This window comes from Thunnus maccoyii, chromosome 19, assembly GCF_910596095.1.
Source record: "Thunnus maccoyii chromosome 19, fThuMac1.1, whole genome shotgun sequence".
Taxonomy (NCBI): domain Eukaryota; kingdom Metazoa; phylum Chordata; class Actinopteri; order Scombriformes; family Scombridae; genus Thunnus; species Thunnus maccoyii.
In genome coordinates, this window is record NC_056551.1 from 26,562,286 (window position 1) to 26,583,914 (window position 21,629).

The following is a 21,629-nucleotide window of genomic DNA, read 5'->3' on the forward strand; positions in this document are numbered from 1 at the left end:
TGTACTGCTTTTGTGAGATAATGCTATACACATAAATTTGAATATATATCTTATATCCTTTATGACTTTTTGAACTAGAAAAATATCTTCAAAACAAAGAGTATATGTACAATGATTATTTTTACACTTCTTAAAACATAGAATTACCTTTATTTTAATGTATTTATTTACTGTTATTTTATATTATTTTTATATCATTTTATTGTTAGTGTTCTTGTCCATCTATTTTGTTACAAGATTTGATTATAATTTTAACTTTTAACATTTTAACTGTAATGAAATGAAATGTGTTATGACAAATAGTCTTTTTTTAAAAAAAACGAAACAACCATGCTACATTTCCTTTTATCTGACCCATTTTTACATTTGACAGCAGTAAAAACACCCTGAACCTTTTTAAAGCCAGAAATCTTATGAAAGTGACCCAGAATATACAAAAATGGAAATATTTCTGCTTTGTTATTTATGTGCAATGTACCAGATTAAATTTGACCCGTATTTATTTAAAAATGTCAAATTATTCACATTCAGTAAAATTCACTGAAATCATGATGGCGGTTATGTTCTTCTGTTTCGGGTTTTTACTCCATAAAAAAATAATGTCAAACCCCAAAGAATAAAGTCTCTGCTCTCTGAAAGCTTTATTAAAGTCATTAAATGAAGCTATAAAGTCATTCATTAAAAAATTAATTGATTTTTTAAAATTAACTTTACCTCTTTTACCCCTTTACAGTAAAGCAAGACACAGAAAAGCTAAATTCTAAAATTTGAGAGCATTAAAATAGTGACTGTTTGGTATTTTTGCTTGGAAAATTATTTCTATGATTATTATAATAGTTGCAAATTAATTTTCCATTGATCAATCGATTAATCAACTAATCTAAACTGTAAATATGAGATTCTTCTATGCCTAATTATATTTGGGAGTGATCTCATCAAGTCAACACATCTGTAATTCTCTGTAGGCAAGTCAGGTGACACTCAAGACAGTTTCTTACAAAATCTCTGAAAAGGCTGTTAAACCTACTTTCTCCACAGAAAACATCAAAAAACATCACACACAACCACCAAGTTTGCTTCACAATTTTATTCATATACAAAACATATTAAATAAAAACAAACAGACCAGTCAGGCGCTCATACTTACGTCAATAATCAGAGCTCTGCATTCATTTCAGCAAGACGACCCTGGAGAAGAAAAAACGGAGATATTAAAGAAGCTGAAAATACACACAACTAAAGCTCTTTATTTGGGAGATGAATGCCAAAACCCTCAGTTATAAGCTCATGTATAATCGTCCCCAGACATATGAATGGGTCAGATGGGTAGTGATTGATATAATCATTGGGATGAACATTCACTTCTCTATTTTAAATGACAAAAATGCAATAAATGCACTCACTGAGCACTTGGTTGAGCCTTCCTTTGGACATGTTGCGGTGTCTGGGATGCTTTTCTGCTCATCACTGTGTGCAGGTCGTCTTCCTCAGTTGATCTTTCAAAGGAAAACATATTTAGACTTATTAGATTTTATATTTAGACTCTATCAAAGGAAGACATTTAGGGACGGCCGTGGCTCAGGAGGGAGAGCAGACCGTCCACCAATCAGAAGGTCGATGGTTCGATTCCCGGCTCCTCCGGTCCGCATGTCTAAGTGTTCTCGGGCTTTGCCACAAGTGTGTGAGTGTGTGTAAATGGGTGAACATAGAAACATTGTCGTGCGCTTTGGATGGGAAGCACTGTATTGCTTTCCATCAGTGTATGAATGTGTGTGTGATGGGTGAATGTTTGCATGTGTTGTAAGACTAGAAAGGCGCGATGTTGTTGTTGTTTTTATGTCACAATTCTTGGAGCATTTGTCATTTACACTCACAACTAGCAAATCATGGGAAATATGTATGTTATTTGATATACAATACACAGAATATGAGTTCCATTTTGTTTTCTACTGTCCCTTTTTATTGGATACTGCACAAAGCTTTTAGTCAGATAAAAATAGATATTGATTTTGTAAATATGGATGATGAACAAATACTGAGTTGGCTTTTATATGAGACATAAATTAGCCAGTGACTTGGAGAAAGCCTTGAAAAGGAAACAAAAGCCCTTTATCACGTTAATCTGTAGATAATCTATAGATAAACTGTAATATGTAATACTGCTTTTCTGAACAGTTCATTTGGCATTTTAATTTTGTATTGTTTCATTTTGTTTTTCTTTTACCACATGCTTTTGTGTAAATATTACCAGAAGATGCATATTTAGTAAAATAGTGGTGTCTTGTAATCCCATGTGGGATTTGACCAAATGTTTTGCATCACACAGAAATAACAATAAAAACTAAAACAACAATAATTAATAAACAAATGTACAACAGTGTTGGGATTATGGGATGTAGCCGAATAGAGGACCGGTTGCTTTAACATAAGAAAATGTCTTAATTCATATTCTGTTGGTGATTAATCTTGTTTAATTAATAAGTTTTCACAAAACAACATGATTTTAATCAGGAGTTTGGCGCTCAACAGTGAAACACGCGGACTTTTACTTGACCACGTGCGCTGGCAGTAGTGGGTGTGCCGCGTGTCGCTGGCTTTACGTGCTGTGAACAATAAATAAACACCAAAAAACAGAGTAATAAAGCATTTAATTTACAGTATACGTACCTTTAATTACCGTTAAGGCCCTCCACATGCAGATATACTGCTGGACGAGTCCTCATTGGATAAGACGGAAGCTAGTTCGCCGCCAAATGTGCATAAAACTTTAATTTTTCACGCTGGAAGATTAATATTAACGTCACTTTCTCATCGACTAACATTTTGCCGTGTTTTTCCAGTATGTTGCTATTTATCCACCTGTCTTTCCGTCTGCACGTGTGGGTCAACTTCTTCTCCTTCTTCTTCTTCTTCTTCACTCCTTCTTCTTCTCCTCCTTCTCCTTCCTCTGCCTCTCCTTCTCCTTCTCCTTCTCCTCCTCCTTTTCCTTGTCCTCCTCCCCCTTCTTCTTTGGTATGGCGGACTACAAACCAACGTTAAAGGTGCATGCCTCCACCTACTGTATCGGAGTGTTTAAAATCATGACTCGAAACAACAAAAACTAACAAACAAAGAAAAAGAAACTGCATAAAGAAGTTATATTCTAGATATTAAACCTGTTTCTTCTTCCTCTTCTGTTGTGCAACGACAGTTTTGGCTCTTTAAGTGTGTTACTGCCACCTGACTGGAAGATAACACTAACTTTAAAGGATAGGTTCACAATTTTTCAGGTGAGTTTTAAAGGTGCAGTGTGTAGAATTTAGCGGCATAAAGCAGAACAGACTTGGCAGAAATGGAATATAAGGGGGAGACGAGGAGTATTCATTTGATTGCAATCTGCAACCTCACCACTAGATGCCACTAAATCCTACACACTGGTCCTTTAAAACAGCAGTCAGACATCCATATGAACAGTGAAAGAGGTTTTCCTCGCTGTAATCATTCCTCCTGTTCATACTGCTGATTAAAAGATCCTTCAACTGTGCTTTCAATGGAAGTGATAGAGGCCAAAATCCACAGTGTGTCCACACAGTCATTTAAAAGTTTATGTGACGCTTCTATGAGGCTTCATCAGTCTTTGTGTTTCCTCGGACAGTGTTTCCCTGTTGAGCTGCAGGTGGAAGTATAGTAACAAAAAGAGGGACTTTGGCACTAAAAAGACTGTAATGTTGAAAGATATCTACTTGATTTAATTCATTTGGACGCTGTTAGTCAGAGGGTCTTTTAGGACAACCAAACACCGAAGATTTTTTTAGGTGACCAAAATGTTACAATTAATTTTCATGAACTGAGAAAACACTGACGTAGCGACAGTTATACTACAGCTATACTCTGTGAATTTGGGGTTACGCCATTTTTAACGTTACCTAACCAATGTTGTCGCCATGGTAGCAACTTGTCAATCACAGTGTAGCCACACCCTAAAGCATACGCTGTTTTATCATCTATTTTACTCTAAATGGAACCATAATTCACAAAATCATCATGATGTATTGAAAAAGTCTTGAAACTAGCGATTGAGACTATAAACTCATTAGGAAAGTGTTTATTGAGGTAATAAATCAAGTGAGAAGTAGGATCATTTCCTCATAGACTTCCTTACAATCTGACTTCTTTTTGCAGGCAGTGGAGTCGCCCCCTGCTGGCCGTTAGTGAGAATGCAGGTTTAAGGCACTTCTGCATTGGCTTAACTTTTCAGATCCAGAACTACCTGCTTGGTCTTCAGTCAATGTTGTATAATTTCTCTTCATGTTCTTTCTTTTACAACTAAAAGTATACAGTATGTTTTTCAGGTAAGCTAGTAGTACTGGTCATCAGAATAATGAAGTGACTATGATTAAATGTGTTTCACCTTAAGTTTTAACATAACATATTATAAAACATGTCAATAATAATGACCAGAAGCTTTAGGGGCAATAAGTGTTCATGCAACTGTTCGTATATGATACTAAACTGCAGAGAGGAAACTGAAGTTTGACATGTGACACAATTAAGCAACTGTACGGTTTATTGCCAGTCTATAACTGAATAACTGAGGCAGTGTTTTCATAAAAAAACTGGTCTGGAAATATGGGGAAGTGGAACTAGGCCACGCATGCAAGATGAAGATCAGCATTTTCTGTGCATGCCTTCCTGACAGTCAAACATCAGAACAATTTCACTGAGTGTAAGTCACAAAATGTCCTCCACAACTCCTGCTGAATATTCACGTTGTAGACTTTTAAAAGAAATCATAACACGTAAATATCTGCTGTTTTGCTCATAAAGAGTGGACAGAGTTTCTGCCTTGCATGGAACTTTGTATGTTTAGACTAATTCACACACTTTATCTATCATCAAGATTGTACGGTCATATGAACAGAGCGGATTGTTTTCTTCAGCACTACAGAGCACGATATATTTTTACAAATTTACAAATTTTTTACAAGCATTCTTTTTTGTACATTTTATACAAGCTCAGGAAAGTAAATGAATGAAAAATTCTACAAAAAAACAAATTGCACCATAATGACATTTTTCCTGTCTAACTTTCTGCAATGCTACTGTGGAGCTGTATGTGATATGTTTACTGTTAATACCCCTTAAAAACCAGGATATCAATGGCTGAAGAGCAAAACCTCCTATCTTTTTTGAGAAAACTAAAAAAAAACTTGTGTGTTAACAATACCATAATAACCATACAAACATACTGTAAACAATATCACATAATATGGTAATATAGTCCAAAAACAGTGTATTATGTTTTGGGTATCCTTAACAAATAGCATTCTGCAAGAAAACAAATTTTTTTTAAACAAGTTTTCTCAAAAAAGTGCATTTTTCAGATAGGAGTTTTTGCTCTTCGGCCATCGATATGCACTCTTTAAGGGGTAGCTTCTGTAAATAAGTAGGATTTAGTGGATTTTTCCACTTTATTCTGTCATTATCTGACAGAAAAAAGTGGAACATGATAACAAAGGCAAAGAAAATGCATTTTAGATCAACATAATTCAACCCCAGTGTGCCATAACTTATCTGTAGTATCTGTACCACTAACCTCTAATCCCAAAGTGGTTCAAACCAGATAAAAGGTAGATTAGTGATTGGCGCCCATCCCATTTTTAAAACTCACATCTTAAAATACCTGTTTGAATATTCTGGATAATCTTTTAATTTATAACACATTCCACAAACTAATCTTATATCAAGGAAAAATGTTGCGTTCACGTCATATCAGATCGATGGTGAAGATGGAAAGATTCTCATGTTTACTACTTGTGAGTGTTCACGTCATCAGACAACTCGATACGGTTGTATGATTAGTTGATCGAGTGATGGTAAAAACACAACACGATATGCATTAAATTTGGGTTTCTCACCATGTATGACAGACTCTTTCTGATGCGAGAGTCTTCAGAGTACTTCATACATATTCAAGTACTTCCATATTATTGACATAATAATTCAGACTCTTACAGCTTTTAGGTTTGTGCAGCTGGAACCGGTCAGTTCGTCCTGTTCTTCCTCACAGATCCTCTCAGATCAAGTCCGCCTGGACGGGGAGGGTCCTTGAACGACCATCTTAAGTCGTCTCCATGGATGTTCTCCAAGCTTTCACATTCAACAACATTCAGGGACTTATCCCGAAGCTACTCCAGCATTGTCTCGTCTCTATGTTTTGGGTTGTTGTCGTGTTGAAAAGGCCTTTAAGTGCCTTTTGGTAATCTCCAGGTGTGGCTTCCATGTAGCCACTCCACCACAAAGGCCTCCGGCAGCTTCTTCCGTCTCTGCAAAGGACTTTTAAAGTTCTTTGGCCACCGGGTTCCTCCTCGCCCAGTTCCTGAACGACCAGCTCTAGGAGTCCACTGTGCTCCTGGGAGCGTTCAAAGCTTTAGAAACTGTTTTCTAACGTTGCCCAGACCCGTTTACCTCGACACAAACTGATCGCAGAGCTCCTCGGACTACACGGCTCGGCTTTGGATCCGACAAGTACTGTAAACTGTTAGTTTCACGTTGAGTCATTTAAATTTGCCAGAGGTGGACTCTCGAGAATAATCAAAGCAAACATGAACCTGAGCTCCATTTGGAGCGTCGTTCAAAGGGTCTGACGACTCGTCAAACATTCATTATTGGTTTTAAATAAATTTGCAAACATTCCTGAGAATATTTTAACTTTGACATTAAGGATTATTGTGTGTAGAATGAATTGCCAAAATGTGAAGACTTATAAATTATTTATGAAACTTCTTCTGATGCCGAACATCGTAGTACAGTGAGCCTTTTTAACTTTTTATCCTGTAATTAAAAAGATGTTTCATTAAATAAAATGCATACAGACGCAATTTCCAGCTTAAAAACATTACATAGTTTAATTACTATTTAAAAGTCAGGATGGGAAGAGCATGTGAAACATTTCATTCAGCTTCAGCCACAATCATAAAATAGCAACCAACAGCTTATCTGGTTATTACAGGTTCTTGTTGAAGAGGTGAAACGGCTGGTTTATAATCATCTGAAGAACTCAAAAATAAATTAAATTTGTGTGAAAGAAACAAACTGCACTGATGACAGAAAAGGGGGTCTAAATGGGGTTATTGTGCCTTTTTTTTTTTTTTGGGAATAATTTTGCATAATCCAACTATAAAAATTGAGAGTTAGCATCCGAGACGTTTGTCTCAGGTGCAGCCAGCTTAGCAAACCTTCAGCAAGCGTTTACAGAAAGAAGGAAAACTCTGAATGTACTTTTGTTCTAGTGATGTTTGAATACTCTTTTTGTGACGTGGGGGCTTGAATAGAGAAGAGAATTTCAGTCACTCTGGTTCCTAAAAAGTCGTGTGTGAGCAAGCAAGAGAGCAAAAGTTGTTATGATACATTAATTTTAGCAATACCAAAGTGGAGAGTCAAATACAGAAAGATATCGAGCACAAGTGAGGAAACAAAAACAAACAAACAATGGACACATGATCTCTATTTGGAAGTTATTGTCTAAAATCCTTCATGCCTGCTGCTGTGTTAAACTCCATTCTTACATTAAATGTATCCTGCGGAGCTTTTTTGTCAACAAAGTTGTGTTTACATTCAGTCTTTCTGAGAAAAACATGTTTGTATTTTTTAAACCTACTAAAATACGCTGAAATTTGCTTCCTCATAAAACAAATTTTGGGAAGAATTTGAAACCTACATTGTTTACGTCCATGTAAGACAATCAAAAGACAATTAATTGGCAACTATTATAACTGATTAATCATTTAAGTCATTTTTTTAAAGCAAAAATATGAGAATCTGCTGTGTTTCTTGGTCTTACATGATTGTGAATTGAACATGTTTGGGTTTTAAAATGTGTAAATCAGAAAAAACAAGAAATTAACTGACACCCTCCATGTGCTCCAGGATGTTACGATGGATATTTTTCACTGTTTTCTGATGTTTTATAGACCAAAATAATTATCCATGAGTCAAGAAAATAATCAGCAGATTAGGGCTGCAACTAACGAATCTATAAAAAGTCAGAAAATGGTGAAAAATGTCGATCACTATTTCTCAGATCTGAAGGTGACGTCAATCTCAAATATCTTGTTTAGTCCACAACCAAAAGACATTCAGTTTACTGTCATAGAGGACTAAAGAAACCAGAAAATATTCACATTTAAGAAGCTGGAACCAGAGAATTTGGACATTTTTCTCCTCAGTTGGTGATTAATATAATAGTTGGCTCGACAGCAGATTAACTGATTATAGAAATAACTGTTAGTTGCAGCCCTGCGTCCATGTTTGTTTGTCAGATGTCTTCTTCTTGTTAGGTGGACTAGACATGCAGGACTGTGCATCACATCACCTGCGATGCATCGGCGTCCAATCGCCTGACAAACAAACAGGGACTCTTAAAAGCATTGCTCCGCTACTAGTGCTCAATAACTCCACAGACCTTTAACACAGATGGAAAACATCTTATTGAAACAGTGCAGAGCAGGAAGAGAGTCCATAAAACTCGATGCATTCATTCAACAAAGACGACTCAGTGACTGTCGACATCTGGGTGATTTCAAGTGTAATTCAGAGTATTTGTCATACTTGACCAATTCAGAATTGTACATAGCGTTCACGTCAACCTCCAAGTGAGAATTACGACCGGAAAGCTCCGATATATATCCGACTTTGTACTTTATAATACAGAACAGACGCCTCACATCAGTTAGAGTCCGTTATTCAATGTAATTACACCAAAATTTAATGGATATAACATAATTTTGTCAATCAAGAGTATTTTAAACCCTCATTTTAAACTCGCACAAACTTCTCGAGTTGTCAGTTGACGTGAACACTTGGAAGTCCTTAAACACGGGAATCTTTTTTAGATGGTCGCCACTCATCTGACACACGGCGTGAACGCCAGACATTCCAAGTTGAACAAGAAGAAGAAGCACAGGTGCAACTAATAACGTTTAAGGCGTCAGTTTGCTTCGTCTGAAGTGCTTTTCGGATGGTTGAATAGCGTCTGAACTCCCTCCTCTCCCCCGACATCTTTCTGTGACGTCAGAATCGGAGCAGAGCTGACAATCCAACGTTCCCACCTTTCATAACGGAGTGCAACTCTATGAATACTGTGTGAAGTAGTTAGTTTCAAGCACATATGTGACTATTTGATGCTTTTGCATATAATACATGATAATTATCTGAATATTTTGGGGTTTTTTGGACTTTTGGTCAAATTAAAATTTTTGATATGTGTACTTCGGTTTTTGGGAAATTGGGATGTTTTTTTTCTGCCATTTTTATAGACAAAATGATGAATCCAGATCAGTTGCAGCTCTGGATTTGTGCCCCAGTGACGTCAGACCAGCCTTGGACGGATCAGCTAACTGTAATTTTCTTTTTGTTCTTGCGTCGCGTTGACTTGCTCTCTCCAAAATATACTGTAAGTCTCAATTATGTTTAGATTCATGGTGGGTTTTTTTTTTAATGTACAGTAAGCATGTGACTAATTAAAACAGACCACTACGCTACAGCACCAGAAGATATTTTTTCCGAAACGTGAACCTCCCCTATTCTGAGCAGTGCTCTTTGTTTGTGTGTGTGTATGAGTGTGTGTGTGTGTATGAGTGTGTGTGTGCATAATGCATTATGTGTGTGTGCGTCTGTCTGTGCATAAAACCTAGGATTGCCTCTACTCATTTTCATTGAAACGATTTAGCCTAGCCTCGGTTAATAACAGTTTGCAGCACTAAAAGCCACACGATATTAGCGCTCACAATGATTACAAATACTTGTCAAAATAAATATCAAAAGATACATGTTCTGTTTGTCTACTTGAAAGCACAAATATACCGATTACATAAAAATTACAGGCATTTTTTTTTTCCCCGAAAGAAAAAAAACCCTAAAAATGGGAAAGAAGGAAGAAAAATAGAATAAAAATGGAAGAACAAAAGTTTAAAGATAGAGCCTTGTAGGGAAAATAAAGTGGAGAAATTCCTGTTTAGCGCTACCTTGTTCAGAGTCATTTCTGTCCAGCACAGCCAGAATAATTTCATTTCCATCAGAGGCGTCTCGCTCTGTCCATCAGTCCTTCACTTTACAAAGTAGGTGAACAGCGAGGACGACTGTTCCACGTTTATTATTCCAGCTGGCGTTAGCTTTGGCCAGCGCAGGGGAGTCCGTCTGCTCCCGGGGCCATTGTTCTGCCTTTTGATGAGGGAGACAACCTGTTTCCCCCCACAGGGGAGAAACCACCGGGGGGGGGGGGGGGGGCCGGGACAGACGAGTGCAGAGTAATCCCGTGCCTCTGCAGCTGGGGCGGGTTTTAGAGGGTGTGGGTGGAGGCGGGGGGGGGGGGAGAGCCAGAGCGCTCAACAGTTAATGGAGGCGCAGTCTGCTTTGGCTTTCCCCGCCGAGTTGATTATTCTCATGAGGCAGTGTCCGAACTCCTCCAGGATCATCCTCTCCGCTTCCACCTGAGGCTGATGAGTCTGTTCGGCCTTTTTGGCCTGTTCCAGCAGACACTCGCACGTCGCCTCCAGCACCTCCTTCGTTACGAACGTATACGGAAGCCTGCGGGGAAAAGAAACGAGGCCTTAGAGAGAAGAACTGCTGTCATCTGGAGTTACAGACCAGTTAGACACATACTTACAGCAGCTGTAATCACTATTCTTATAATAACAAATGAATGAATGTATCAAATGAATGTGAAATGTGTTGGCTATGGATTGTAGTGATGAACCTACAGAGAATTATCAGCGACTCTGCAGCTCCTCTCGTCTTTACGGAGCTTTATAGTGAGTTTCAGCTCATTGTTTATCTGTCCAGCTGCAACTTTACTGTTTTGGTTCACTCTCAGCGCTCTCATAGTGTCGTTTTCAGTCGTATCAGGCAGTTGTTTTCAGAGAAAAAGCTCTAAAAACTCACTTTACACTACCTGCTCAACACCAGACCGCAAACAGACACAGTTGATGGCTATTAGGGCGCTGAGAGTGAACCAAAACAGTAACTTTGCAGATGAGCTGAAAGACACTAGAAGCTTTAGGGAGCTGAGGAGGACTGCACAGTCAGGTGATAATTGTCTGAGAGGTAAATAACAAAAGTAATTTATTACTTTTTATCAGTTACTCTCAGTACTTTCAGACTCACAGCCTTAAGCCCGTTTATTGGTGAATGATTTCCTCTGGTTCAATACTTCCTGTAACTTCTTGGTTGAAAAAAAAGAGGGCCTTTATAAATACAGTACCTCCCGCTTCCGCTCGAAATAACAGGCGTCGTCCGCATGAGCAGGTCTGAGATCTGTGACGACAGCTTGGTCTTGGCCGCGGTCTGCTGCTGGACTCTCACTTCCGCCGCGTCGGCCAAATGCATCAGCGTCTTCCTCTCCGGGCTCTCCTCGAAGTTCTTGCAGCCGATGCACTTGCAAATGGACGAGCACATGATCTTCGCCTTTCGAGGTGAAAAGGAGGAAAGGTTGTCAGCAGTTTATTTAAGATATTACGAAGTGAGAAAGACAAAACGGCGAGCGTAGCGAGGGGGAAACCTACCTCGTAGCACTCGCAGTAGTTCTTCAGGCAGCCCGATCGTTTACAGTTGCAGCCTTTACTGTGTCGCCGGTCTGACTCGCCCTCTTTGCCTTTACCGATTTTAGGTTTGAAGGCTTCTGGATTCCGGTCCAGACACGTCTATGAAAAAAACAACAACATATTTTCACCTCGAATCATCTGATTTGACACGAAGCAACTCAGTCCGATAACACGACTGACGAACGTCCACCTTACCTTTATAGCTTTGAGACGTTCTGTTTCATGTTCCAGGTTATTGAAGCAGTTATTACAGTTACAATTATTGCAGAACTCTCCATTTGCAAAGCAGTCACAGTATCTAAGGAGGGGAAAAAAAAAATAAAGAGCTCTACTTATTAAAACTGCGTCAGTAGTTAATACTGTATTAGGAATAAGTTACACCTACGTTAACCACAGCAAGCTTCGTCTGCACACTTATAACGATAAACTGGTGTAAACTGCAGTCATACTTACAGCTTGAGACACTGTGACTTGGTGCAGTTGCAGGGTTTCCTCGGTCGTGACGTTGATTCTGCTGTCGATAATCTGCACACCAGTGAAAAATGTTGCTTAGATTACAATGAAATCACATCACAATCAAATCACAATGCACATCTCCGGGTCTTTATTTTTGTTCTGGGGCTCTACTAGAACATCTTTGCATGATTTACGGTTCTTATTTATCTTATATTGGCTCCTGTCTCTTTAAGGCCCGCCTTCCTGATGAGCCCACTTTGTTCTGATTGGCCAGCTCCAGCTTTGACTGTATTTATTTATTGGGACAGTGTACAGTTTTTAACATAAAAGATACACTGCACTGGAGTTAGCTCAAAGCTAATTTACATCCGCAGTCCCCCACGTATCAAAACATACATCAGCACAACAAGGAAGCTGCTGCAGCTCTGGAGGTTAATGTCAACAAACAACAGCAGCAGGATTTTGCTTCTTTTTCTCATTCTTTACACAAAATATAAAAGGTCGCAAATGCATCCATACATGTTTGAGCACAAATCAGATCCAAAATATGTGAGTGGACGACACGACAAAGGTCGCGGCTCTGACGTCATCACGAGGAGGAAGTAGAGGTAACACTGCAAACGAAGTGTTCAGAGCAGGCTGAAGCCCTGAACTTTGACTTTCAGGCAGCATTTTTACAGACATTCACCTCAAGTTTTGGACCTTTGACCGTATTTAACATCCAACATTATAACAGTGTATAAATGACGGAAAATCACAAAAAGCATGTTATATCCACTTTAAGAGATTAACTCAGTCTGTATTTTAAAAATAGTATAATTAATTTATTTACATTTTAGTTGCACTGGAGGTTTCAAGCTCGTTGGTCTGTCCAGCATTAAATAAGAACGACAAAAATCACAGTTTAACCTAAACGTCTTCTTATTCTTGCTTACCCGTTGAGCGGTAATCTGGCCTGAGTCTGGATACCAGTGGACGGGGGGAAACCGGAGCTGCTGGCGAGGGTCACGAACGGTGACTGCTGGAGCTACGTGAAGGGACAGAAAAGACATCAGAAGAGCTCGACACACGTGTGAATAAAAAAATAAATAAATAAAATCACCACTAACACACCGAAAGTACCACTAACCTGTGTGACATATTGTGCTGGCACGACCGCGTAGCCCACGTTCCCGCTTCCTGGAGCTGGTGCCAGGACGGTGCCTGGAGGGAGGTTGGTGAAGTTGGGCTGGATCTGCGGTAGCGGAGTCGCGGGCATGATCAGGCGCTGTTGGGTCTGAGTGGTGGTGACTACCTGCGGCGCTGATGTCAAGGGTTTAGGTGCCACCTACAGGGGGATAAAGTCCATGAATGCAGCTCGGAAAAGCTGAATGAATATTAGCGGCGTTTACGGAATACCGAAGTTACCTGTTTCATGGTCTGCGCCGGGACGATTGGGACAGACATCCTCACTGCTCCTGTGCTGACCACCATCGGTTTAGCTGTGAGATTAAACATCGTCAGTCGCCACAGAAGAGCTTCCAGGACTTTTCTGCACAATCATCATCATCATCATCAAGTGGACGAGACAACAATGAAAAGTCACCTGTCTGTATGGAGCTGGTGCTGGGGCCGCTGGGCTGTCCTGTGCTGCTAGCTGTGGTTGCCGTGACGAGGCGGACGTAGTGGAACCTGCTTCCTGGCACCTGAATCTGCTGCACATTGGGCTGAGTGGCCAGCGGGATGATGGTCTTGAACTGGGAGCCGCCGACTCCTCCCACGGCCACAGACTGCACCGGTTTAATACCCTGAAAGTGTAAAAGAGACGGAGCTGTAAGTTTAAGGGAAAAGCCACTAAACCATGAATAAAGTTAAGCCTAACAAGGTCAGAGCTTGTTGTTGCTGCTCATTAGAAGCTTTTTTAAAAAACCTGCAATCTCTGCTTCCTCCAACGTGCAAAATATAGCAGCAGAGTTTAAGTCCTGAGCACCAAATTCTTCCAAACTGTCTTTTATAATGGAAAATAAAATTTTAACAAGTCGGATTGCACATTTAAGCTCTGTAAAAATTTGCTAGTGGTGAGCGGTGACCACCACCTGTGCTTTGATCTTACCTGCGCTGCGGTTTGGCTGGTGGCCACCTTGACTGGAGATCCAGATGTGGACTGTTGGACTGTGAGGATCTGTTGGCCAAGTGCTACATTGACGGGCAACGCTACGGACTTCTGAGGGGCGCTGGAGGTCGGGGAAGCCACAGATACCACAGTCACCTGGCGGAGACAAACAAGGAGAGAACGGTCCGTTGGAGAGGCCGGTAAACTCCGTCAGAAATGTCTGTCGGATGGTCAAACAGCTTCAGAAACACCTTCCTCTAACAGCTTTTGTGTGACTGGCTCTCTCTAGCTCTCCTTTTGGTCACTTTTTAGGTGAACAACCAAGTGCAAGACTATGAAAGTCTTCCAGGAGACACCTCCACGTCTCTCTCCTCTCTATTATTTATTTAAATTTAGTAGGAAAACGTCACACCGACTGACAGAAAAGGGAAAAATAAATGTTTATTTAGTAACTGAGGAATAGCGTATGTAAAGGTTAACCTTGCTGGGAGTCTTAAGGGGTGAAATAGCGATCTTTTTGCCAGGGATGCTTTGTATAGTAGTGTTGTGGGGCTCAGACAGAGTGATGGTCCTCGGGGGCATCACTGGAGAATTCTGTGTCAGGACCCGACCTGTGAATAGACGACAAAGTGGTTTAATTACAGCAGAAACAGAAACTTACAGGTTAATAAAAACTACAGTGTGTCGTCTTCATAATCAGCAGTGTAAATAAACTTACCTGCAATAACAGGGTTTACTGACGTCTGAGGGCTCAGACCTTTACTGTTAACCGTTTTTGTGATGATAAACTTGATTGGTGCAGCTGAGGATGTCGGTGTTTTCTTAGCGATCTGTGGAGATATTCAGTAACATTCATGTTAATTCTTTTCACACATTCACAACTCCAATACCAGTCAGTGGAATGAGTGTTTTAAATATCTTGTATATCCAACATTTTTGCCCTTGACTGCAGGTGAAGATTACAGCCACGGACATTTTTCTTGTGTGTTTGTTTTGTTGTGTTAATCCCAGACACGATCTCCAGATACGACTCAGATAACTCCGCTCAGTGTCGGCTGACACAGAGCACCGATTTCATGCCGCTGCTGTTGTCGCTTTATAATCTGTGATCTGTGCACCCTGCTGTGTGGAGTTTATTAAAATCATTCTTCTGTATGTGTACGGTAATACATTTATTTTACACATTCTTAGTTTTATGTTCTGACAAAACCTGCATCATTGCTCTACTGAAGGAATCATTTCTACATGTGCGCATCAAACTATAGCTATATTTGTTTTCTTTAGGACACAAAACTCTTTAACCCCCCAGATGATGCTGTAAAGGGACAGTCAGTAATTTAAAAATGTAAACAAAAGGGAAGCTTCACCCTCAACGTATTGAAACACATGGCTGAACCGGCTGCGTTCAGTTTGACTGACGTGCTTGACGTCAACATGACGTGCTCATGTTTGACTGGCTGGTCTTTTAATAAACAGATTAGACAAACCAAACAAGCCAATCAAGTTTCCTCACAATACGATACGATACGGTCTCATCTTTTACCGTCATCTCTTCTCCGAACACCAAACTGTCAGATGCACACTAGAGCCTGGAGACGATAGCAGCTCACTGCAGATATATCAGTATCAGCGTCTATGTCTGCTGATAAATGACTAGAAATTGAAGTAAAGATAAGTTTGTCCACCAGAGAGTTGCTGTTGTGTTTTCAACTGTAAAACACTCTGCACAGCATGTTTCTTTGTCCTAATTGTTAAAAAAGCAAATGTAAGGATAGCTTAAAAAATAAAATAAACTCTCAAATATCAATATTAGTGTCAGTATTTGTGGGACTATGATGTAAACTAACAGTTGTTTGTCTGATCTATCAACTCAGCAGGGGAGCAAACTCAGCAGAGCTGCATGTGTTTCTGTTCCCGCTGAGACAGTCGACTCATGTGTTTATAACTATCAGCTGTTCTCAAATGTTGTTGTTTAATGTCAGCTTAACGCATCAAAACCCACTTTGATCTTCAGACTTTCTGTGTATGGAAAACACGGACCGCTACAGTCATATTTCTTGTTGTAATAGTTAATAGCTAATAAATTGTTTGTTAACAGTATGTGCCGTCTTATTGGAAAAAACATGCGGGAGTAATTTATGATTAATTCAACACCGATAACTGGCAAATAATTTAAACGCCTGCAACATTAAAATCTCTGCTAATGGTTCCTGTCTCTCCTTCACTTTCAGCTATTAAATAAATATAATAATAAATCAAAAAATACCAAAAAAAACACTTAATATCAAAATAAATTGCACCATGTATTTTAAGGCTGCAATTTTTCTCAATATTTTAGTCTTTGAAATGTAAAAAAAGTGAAAAAAAAGCCATTCACACTGTCTTGTGATGCCTTCAATTTACTTGTTTTGTCTGATCAGCCGCCCAAAATCATAACACTCAATTGTCTGCCATGTATGAGAAAGAAAAACAGCAAATCTTTACATTTAAAGAAGCTTTTCTGCCTGAAAAATGACTGAAACGATAACAAACTACACAATAATTCAAAAACAATAAATGTTACCTGCACAGTCTTCAGCTGCTGGGCCTGTAATGTGGTCAACTGATTGCCGGGACTTCCCACCACCGGCTTTAGCTCCGACCTCCCCCCGATGGTCACCACTTTAAACTGCGGAGCTTGAGATTTGGCGTCTCCTGAGGTCTGTGCGATGCCAGGCTTGTTGCCAGTGTGCGGTAGCTGCAGCACTATAGGTTGACCCGACTTCCCTATCGCCGTAACCAAAAGTTTCTGTCCTTCCTGTTTGATGACCTGGGGTGGAGTACCTGCAGACTTTGCTGCTTCGGTGGCTTGAGATGAAGCCACCTTGTTGAGAATGATCTGGTGGTTCGCAGCGGAGATGGTAAAGGGAGCCGTGAGCTTCTGTAAGCCGCTCGTGGTGACGCTAGTCCCGGTCACGCTGTCTGTCGTTTTGGTTGTGGCTGTGGAAGTGGCCATGGTCGGTTTGAGGGTGAGAAGGGGAGATGATGCGCTTGAAATTGAGACAGGAAGCTGACTTCCGGAGCTGATGCAGAGCGTGGAGTCTGTGGAGGTGGTCAGAGCCTGAGTGTGATCCGTCGGAGCGGCGTCTGAACAGAGGGTCACGTTTTCCGAAACCATCGGTGTATCCGTCTCCATCGGGACCGATGTGTCGTCGGTGGGCTCTGACTGGACCGTGGTGCCGTCCGGTTGGGGGTGAGCGACATCCTCTATGGCCTCGGTATCCATGATCTCATCAGGTAGGAGGCTGTTGAGCTCTGGTGACACCACATCCATGCTTGCAAAGTCTCAGCCCTCTTTTAATCCTGAAAAAAAACAAAAAACACAAGGTTTCTCACATGCTTTCATTCCAATAAATGTTCAAATGATCCAATATTTCACCAAGAATCAAAGATTAGAGAAAAAACTGAAAACAGATTTGTGTATCAGAACTTTGTTTTTTCTTCTTTCCTCTCCCATTAATCATCTCACGACCCCTCAGATTTACCTGCTGACCCTTTGGAGGGGCCCAGACCCCTAGGTTGGGAACCACTGGACTAAACTAGCTAACTGTATATAAAGTAGTGTAAACTAGCTCCACCTCCAGCAGCTACAACAGTAACATGCTGCTCTAACACTGATGCTTCACTATTAATAATCTAATGATGTCATATATAATAATATATCAGTCAGAGGGACCAAACCACTACTTTTACTGCAATACTTTAACTACATCAAGCTCATAATACTTATGTACTTTTACTGCAATACTTTAACTACATCAAGCTCATAATACTTATGTACTTTTACTGCAATACTTTAACTACATCAAGCTCATAATACTTATGTACTTTTACTGCAATACTTTAACTACATCAAGCTCATAATACTTATGTACTTTTACTGCAATACTTTAACTACATCAAGCTCATAATACTTATGTACTTTTACTGCAATACTTTAACTACATCAAGCTCATAATACTTATGTACTTTTACTGCAATACTTTAACTACATCGAGCTCATAATACTTATGTACTTTTACTGCAATACTTTAACTACACTTTGCAGCTTGTGTACTTTTACTTGTAATGGAGTATTTTTACATCATTGTATTGGTACTTTTACTTTAGTTAAGGACCTGAATACTTCTTCCACCACTGTGTAGAAACTTCCGAAAAAGTATAATTTATGGCAGAGCTGTTTTCATGGATTGCATTTAATTGCACAGCTGTTCCTAATAAAGTGCTCGAGTGACTATATGTTGCTGAATATAATTGATAAATATGCATAATAACAAGAGTCCTTCAGACAATAATGCAGTCTGCTTGCAAAGGGCTTTGCAGGAAAAACAAACAAACAAACAAACAAGCAAGGCAGTTAAAGCTAGCGAGTTAGAATCAGAAACAGATTTATTTTTCAACTAGCAAGTACAAAGAATTCATTGCAGTCCAGATGTCGACAGAAAACACAATAAACATGAACATGAATCAATAAAAAATAAACAAAACCATAACAGCGTAAGAAAGACAAGTGAGAGTTATTAACAAAGATTCTGTGTAGTCTGGGTGCACTATGTGCTTGCATACTGACATAATGAAAACTTTGTGTGCAAAAAAAAGCAGAATATAAGTATAAAGACTGTGTGCATGCATATTGACATGATAACAATTAAACTGTGTGTGTGTGTGTGCAATAAAGCAGAATATAAATGCCAATGTAGATAGAAGTTTGAGTGTAAATAAACTATGTGAGTATATTAACAGGATATACACGTACAGTTAGCAATTAAAAAATAAAATCTACATGCATTGTACACAGTGCAGGACAGACATAGACAAAGTACACACAATATAAAGTGGGGTTGGTATGTTTACAATCTTTTACTGTCCTTGTTAAAGATGGCTAGTTAGCACGTACTCACAGCAAAAAAATGCCCGCTTTGATAACTTCACAGTGGTCTGAACAATAGTTTTCACTAAAGACGTGAGATTTAATGAATAGAGGGGTGCACAGGAGGCACGTTTGTGTTGCTGTGACTCTGACAGAGTCTGACAGCTGATGCCGGGTGAGCTAGGCCGCAGCGATCTTTGTCCTGCTGCACTCTGTTCAACATTAATCCACCGAAACGCATATATGAACCCTTCCCACCCCCATATTACACACACTTAGCTACCTGCTCTGACTGTTTCCACGTCCCCCACCAGATAACAGCGACAAAGAAGAAACTGCACTAAATGGGTGTTAAAAAACAAATCATCTACAGAAGAGGTCCCGGTTGGGGCAAAGAGTGAGAAAAAAGCGTTACTATTTCAGGCTGGGGTTGGATTTCGAAAGATCCGCCATTTTTACCTCGTCATCAGCTCGGTTAGCTCCCCGGCTAACGCTGAGCTAATGAGAATGGGGGAATTCATTTATTACTATTATTTACACTTATCCAGCTTAAACAGAGCAAAACAGAGAAACTGGGGATGACACCTGCTAGTAACTGTGTGCTACTTCCAAGTAACAAACTCTGACAAGATATAAACAACGCTAGCTCTCAATAATTGCGTCTGTCACTTCAGATATGCATCCTGAACTGAACGTTTTGATGCTTTAACTTCACACAACTGCACCTATGTATCTAATTAACGACATTTATAGCTTGTCTTGTGGTGCTATGGTTCAAGTTAGCTAGTTATAAATGAAATATCTTACTTTAAACGTCAGGTGAGTGCTGCTAACGTTATTTTTAAACAAAAAACACGTACAAGATCAGTTTCGAAACGAAAAAATGTCAGATACAATACGAGGTTTACAGCTAACTGACATGGCAGACTGGCTTGTGCTTTTATAGTTTTATGACAGCACACAGAAAAGGGTGCATTTATCGCTTCAGCTGCCCATCAAAACAACTCAAAATAAACGTCTGTGCTCAGTTAGCTTTTACTTTTCTCTTGACTCAGCAGACGTTTCACATAAAAATAACTGCACCGTGTGTGATTAAACTGTCAGTCAGTACACAGCAAACGTCGCCTCCACATACACAGAACAGTGTAATAATATCCTCTTCGTCTGTGTCTACCTTTAATCATCATCCTTCTCATCATCATCAGCAGCAGCAGCTCAGCGGACAACTGTACTAGCAAACTTGCTGAGCTTGCTAACCCGAGCTAGCTAGCACTACATTATATCTCAACATTAAAACACAGTCTTACGTGTGCTGCGTTTTCTGCTGGATGCCGTGTAGAGAAGCCTAGAATCGGACAACGCAAAGTCGTGCTTACCCGAGTTTTTGAAGCTGGCCAACGTTTCCAGACAAAACGAGGAAAGCAAAAGGCGATTGTTCAAAATACCGCGCCGAGCGCCATTCCTCCCTGACATTTCACAGGCCGGCCACGCCCTCCACGCACTACGTCAGTACTACGTAACACTTAAAGGCGTAGCACAACTTTATAAACAACGTTTTTAATTGTATTTTTTTCCCGACTGAAAGAACAGTTCCTTTCAGTACATTTTCAGTTTTAATATTTTGATTGATAAATTTTATATCCACAAATGAAAATTCTCTAGATCCCCACCTAGTTTGCTGCCTTTTCTGCATTTTTCAAAGAACAAGTGTGTAGGATTTAGGGGGATCTATTGGCAGAGGTGGAATATAATATTAATAAGTATGTTTTAATTAGAGTATAATCACCGGAAATTAAGAATTGTTGTGTTTCCGTTATCAAATGAGCTTTATATCTACAAAGAGAGTGGGTCCCAAGCAAGCAGGAACGTCCAGGGCTGAAAAATGGAGCCAATGCCGAAGTGCCATAAACTGCAGTTCCTTGAATGGCAACTTACGGCTCCAAAAGCGAGTCAATCCCCATAGACCCCCATGTTAAAATGCCCAACTTTACAGCAGAAATATACGTGTTTACAGCCTGGTATAAAAAACAGTTCTGGTCTCTATAGCTAAGTTCCCCATTCATGACAACTGTAGGGGGGTGAATTTTTTTATAACTCACCCGTTTAAATGTTATTAAGCCATAAAGTTATGCATAATTAAGGACGTGGCTGCTTTGAGTGACAGGTGGCTAGCCGCTAGGTGGCTTATTTCAGCAGCCAGGCTTCATTCAGCCCACCTCAGTTCCACCTCTTTGCCCATTTTGGATTAGGCGGAGTCAGGCACTGCCAAGATGGCGGCGGCCGGAGCCACTCATTTTGAGCTTCAAAACCAATCTTCAGAAACCAATGGGTGACGTCACAGTGGCTACGTCCATATTTTTTACAGTGTATGCCAATATAGTGGCCAAACTGTGTAATTACAACGTCACGTGACGCTATTGGGCCCAAAACGTCTTTTTCTCATAGACTTACATTGTGAAAGAGACGTCTGTAAATCAGACGATACATTTTTTTAGTATCACAACCCCCATGAAATGACTCATTTCACTATCAGAATTTGATCCATTCGGTCCAATCACATTTCAAAAGTCTAGAAGAGCTGCATGATTTAATT

The 21,629-nt window shown here is 39.9% G+C and overlaps 1 protein-coding gene and 1 long non-coding RNA gene across 5 annotated transcripts; both read right to left on the reverse strand.

Moving 5' to 3' along the window:
- Nucleotides 1-1,048: 1,048 nt before the first annotated feature.
- Nucleotides 1,049-3,231, reverse strand: LOC121885875. 3 transcript variants are annotated; one of them, XR_006092628.1, is made up of 4 exons: nucleotides 3,156-3,231; nucleotides 2,668-3,058; nucleotides 1,404-1,496; nucleotides 1,049-1,188 (listed from the first exon to the last, which is right to left on the reverse strand). It is a non-coding gene; the product is annotated as an uncharacterized LOC121885875 (long non-coding RNA). The 3 variants fall into 3 exon arrangements; XR_006092629.1 differs by having other exon boundaries at nucleotides 1,050-1,188; nucleotides 2,668-2,780; nucleotides 2,860-3,183; XR_006092627.1 differs by having other exon boundaries at nucleotides 1,051-1,188; nucleotides 2,668-3,175.
- Nucleotides 3,232-6,860: 3,629 nt separating this feature from the next.
- On the reverse strand, nucleotides 6,861-20,537 carry lin54 (lin-54 DREAM MuvB core complex component). 2 transcript variants are annotated; one of them, XM_042395677.1, is made up of 14 exons: nucleotides 20,413-20,537; nucleotides 16,691-17,469; nucleotides 14,846-14,957; nucleotides 14,608-14,738; nucleotides 14,128-14,283; nucleotides 13,621-13,822; nucleotides 13,443-13,516; nucleotides 13,165-13,362; nucleotides 12,971-13,062; nucleotides 12,033-12,104; nucleotides 11,775-11,877; nucleotides 11,541-11,678; nucleotides 11,240-11,442; nucleotides 6,861-10,566 (listed from the first exon to the last, which is right to left on the reverse strand). In XM_042395677.1, exons 2-14 carry the CDS (start codon nucleotides 17,438-17,440, stop codon nucleotides 10,365-10,367), a joined length of 2,433 nt encoding a protein of 810 aa, XP_042251611.1. In that variant the 5' UTR covers nucleotides 17,441-17,469; nucleotides 20,413-20,537; the 3' UTR covers nucleotides 6,861-10,364. The 2 variants fall into 2 exon arrangements, with proteins under 2 accessions (XP_042251611.1, XP_042251614.1); XM_042395680.1 differs by having other exon boundaries at nucleotides 20,344-20,537.
- Nucleotides 20,538-21,629: the final 1,092 nt, after the last annotated feature.

Coding starts and splice junctions, on each gene's coding strand:
- lin54 (XM_042395677.1), bottom strand. CDS start 17,440: ATGGATGTGGTGTCACCAGAGCTCAACAGCCTCCTACCTGATGAGATC. Junction 13,063..13,164: donor CAGCACAATATGTCACACAG/GTTAGTGGTACT, acceptor CCCTTCACGTAG/CTCCAGCAGTCACCGTTCGT. Junction 11,679..11,774: donor AACGTCTCAAAGCTATAAAG/GTAAGGTGGACG, acceptor TTTTTTTCATAG/ACGTGTCTGGACCGGAATCC.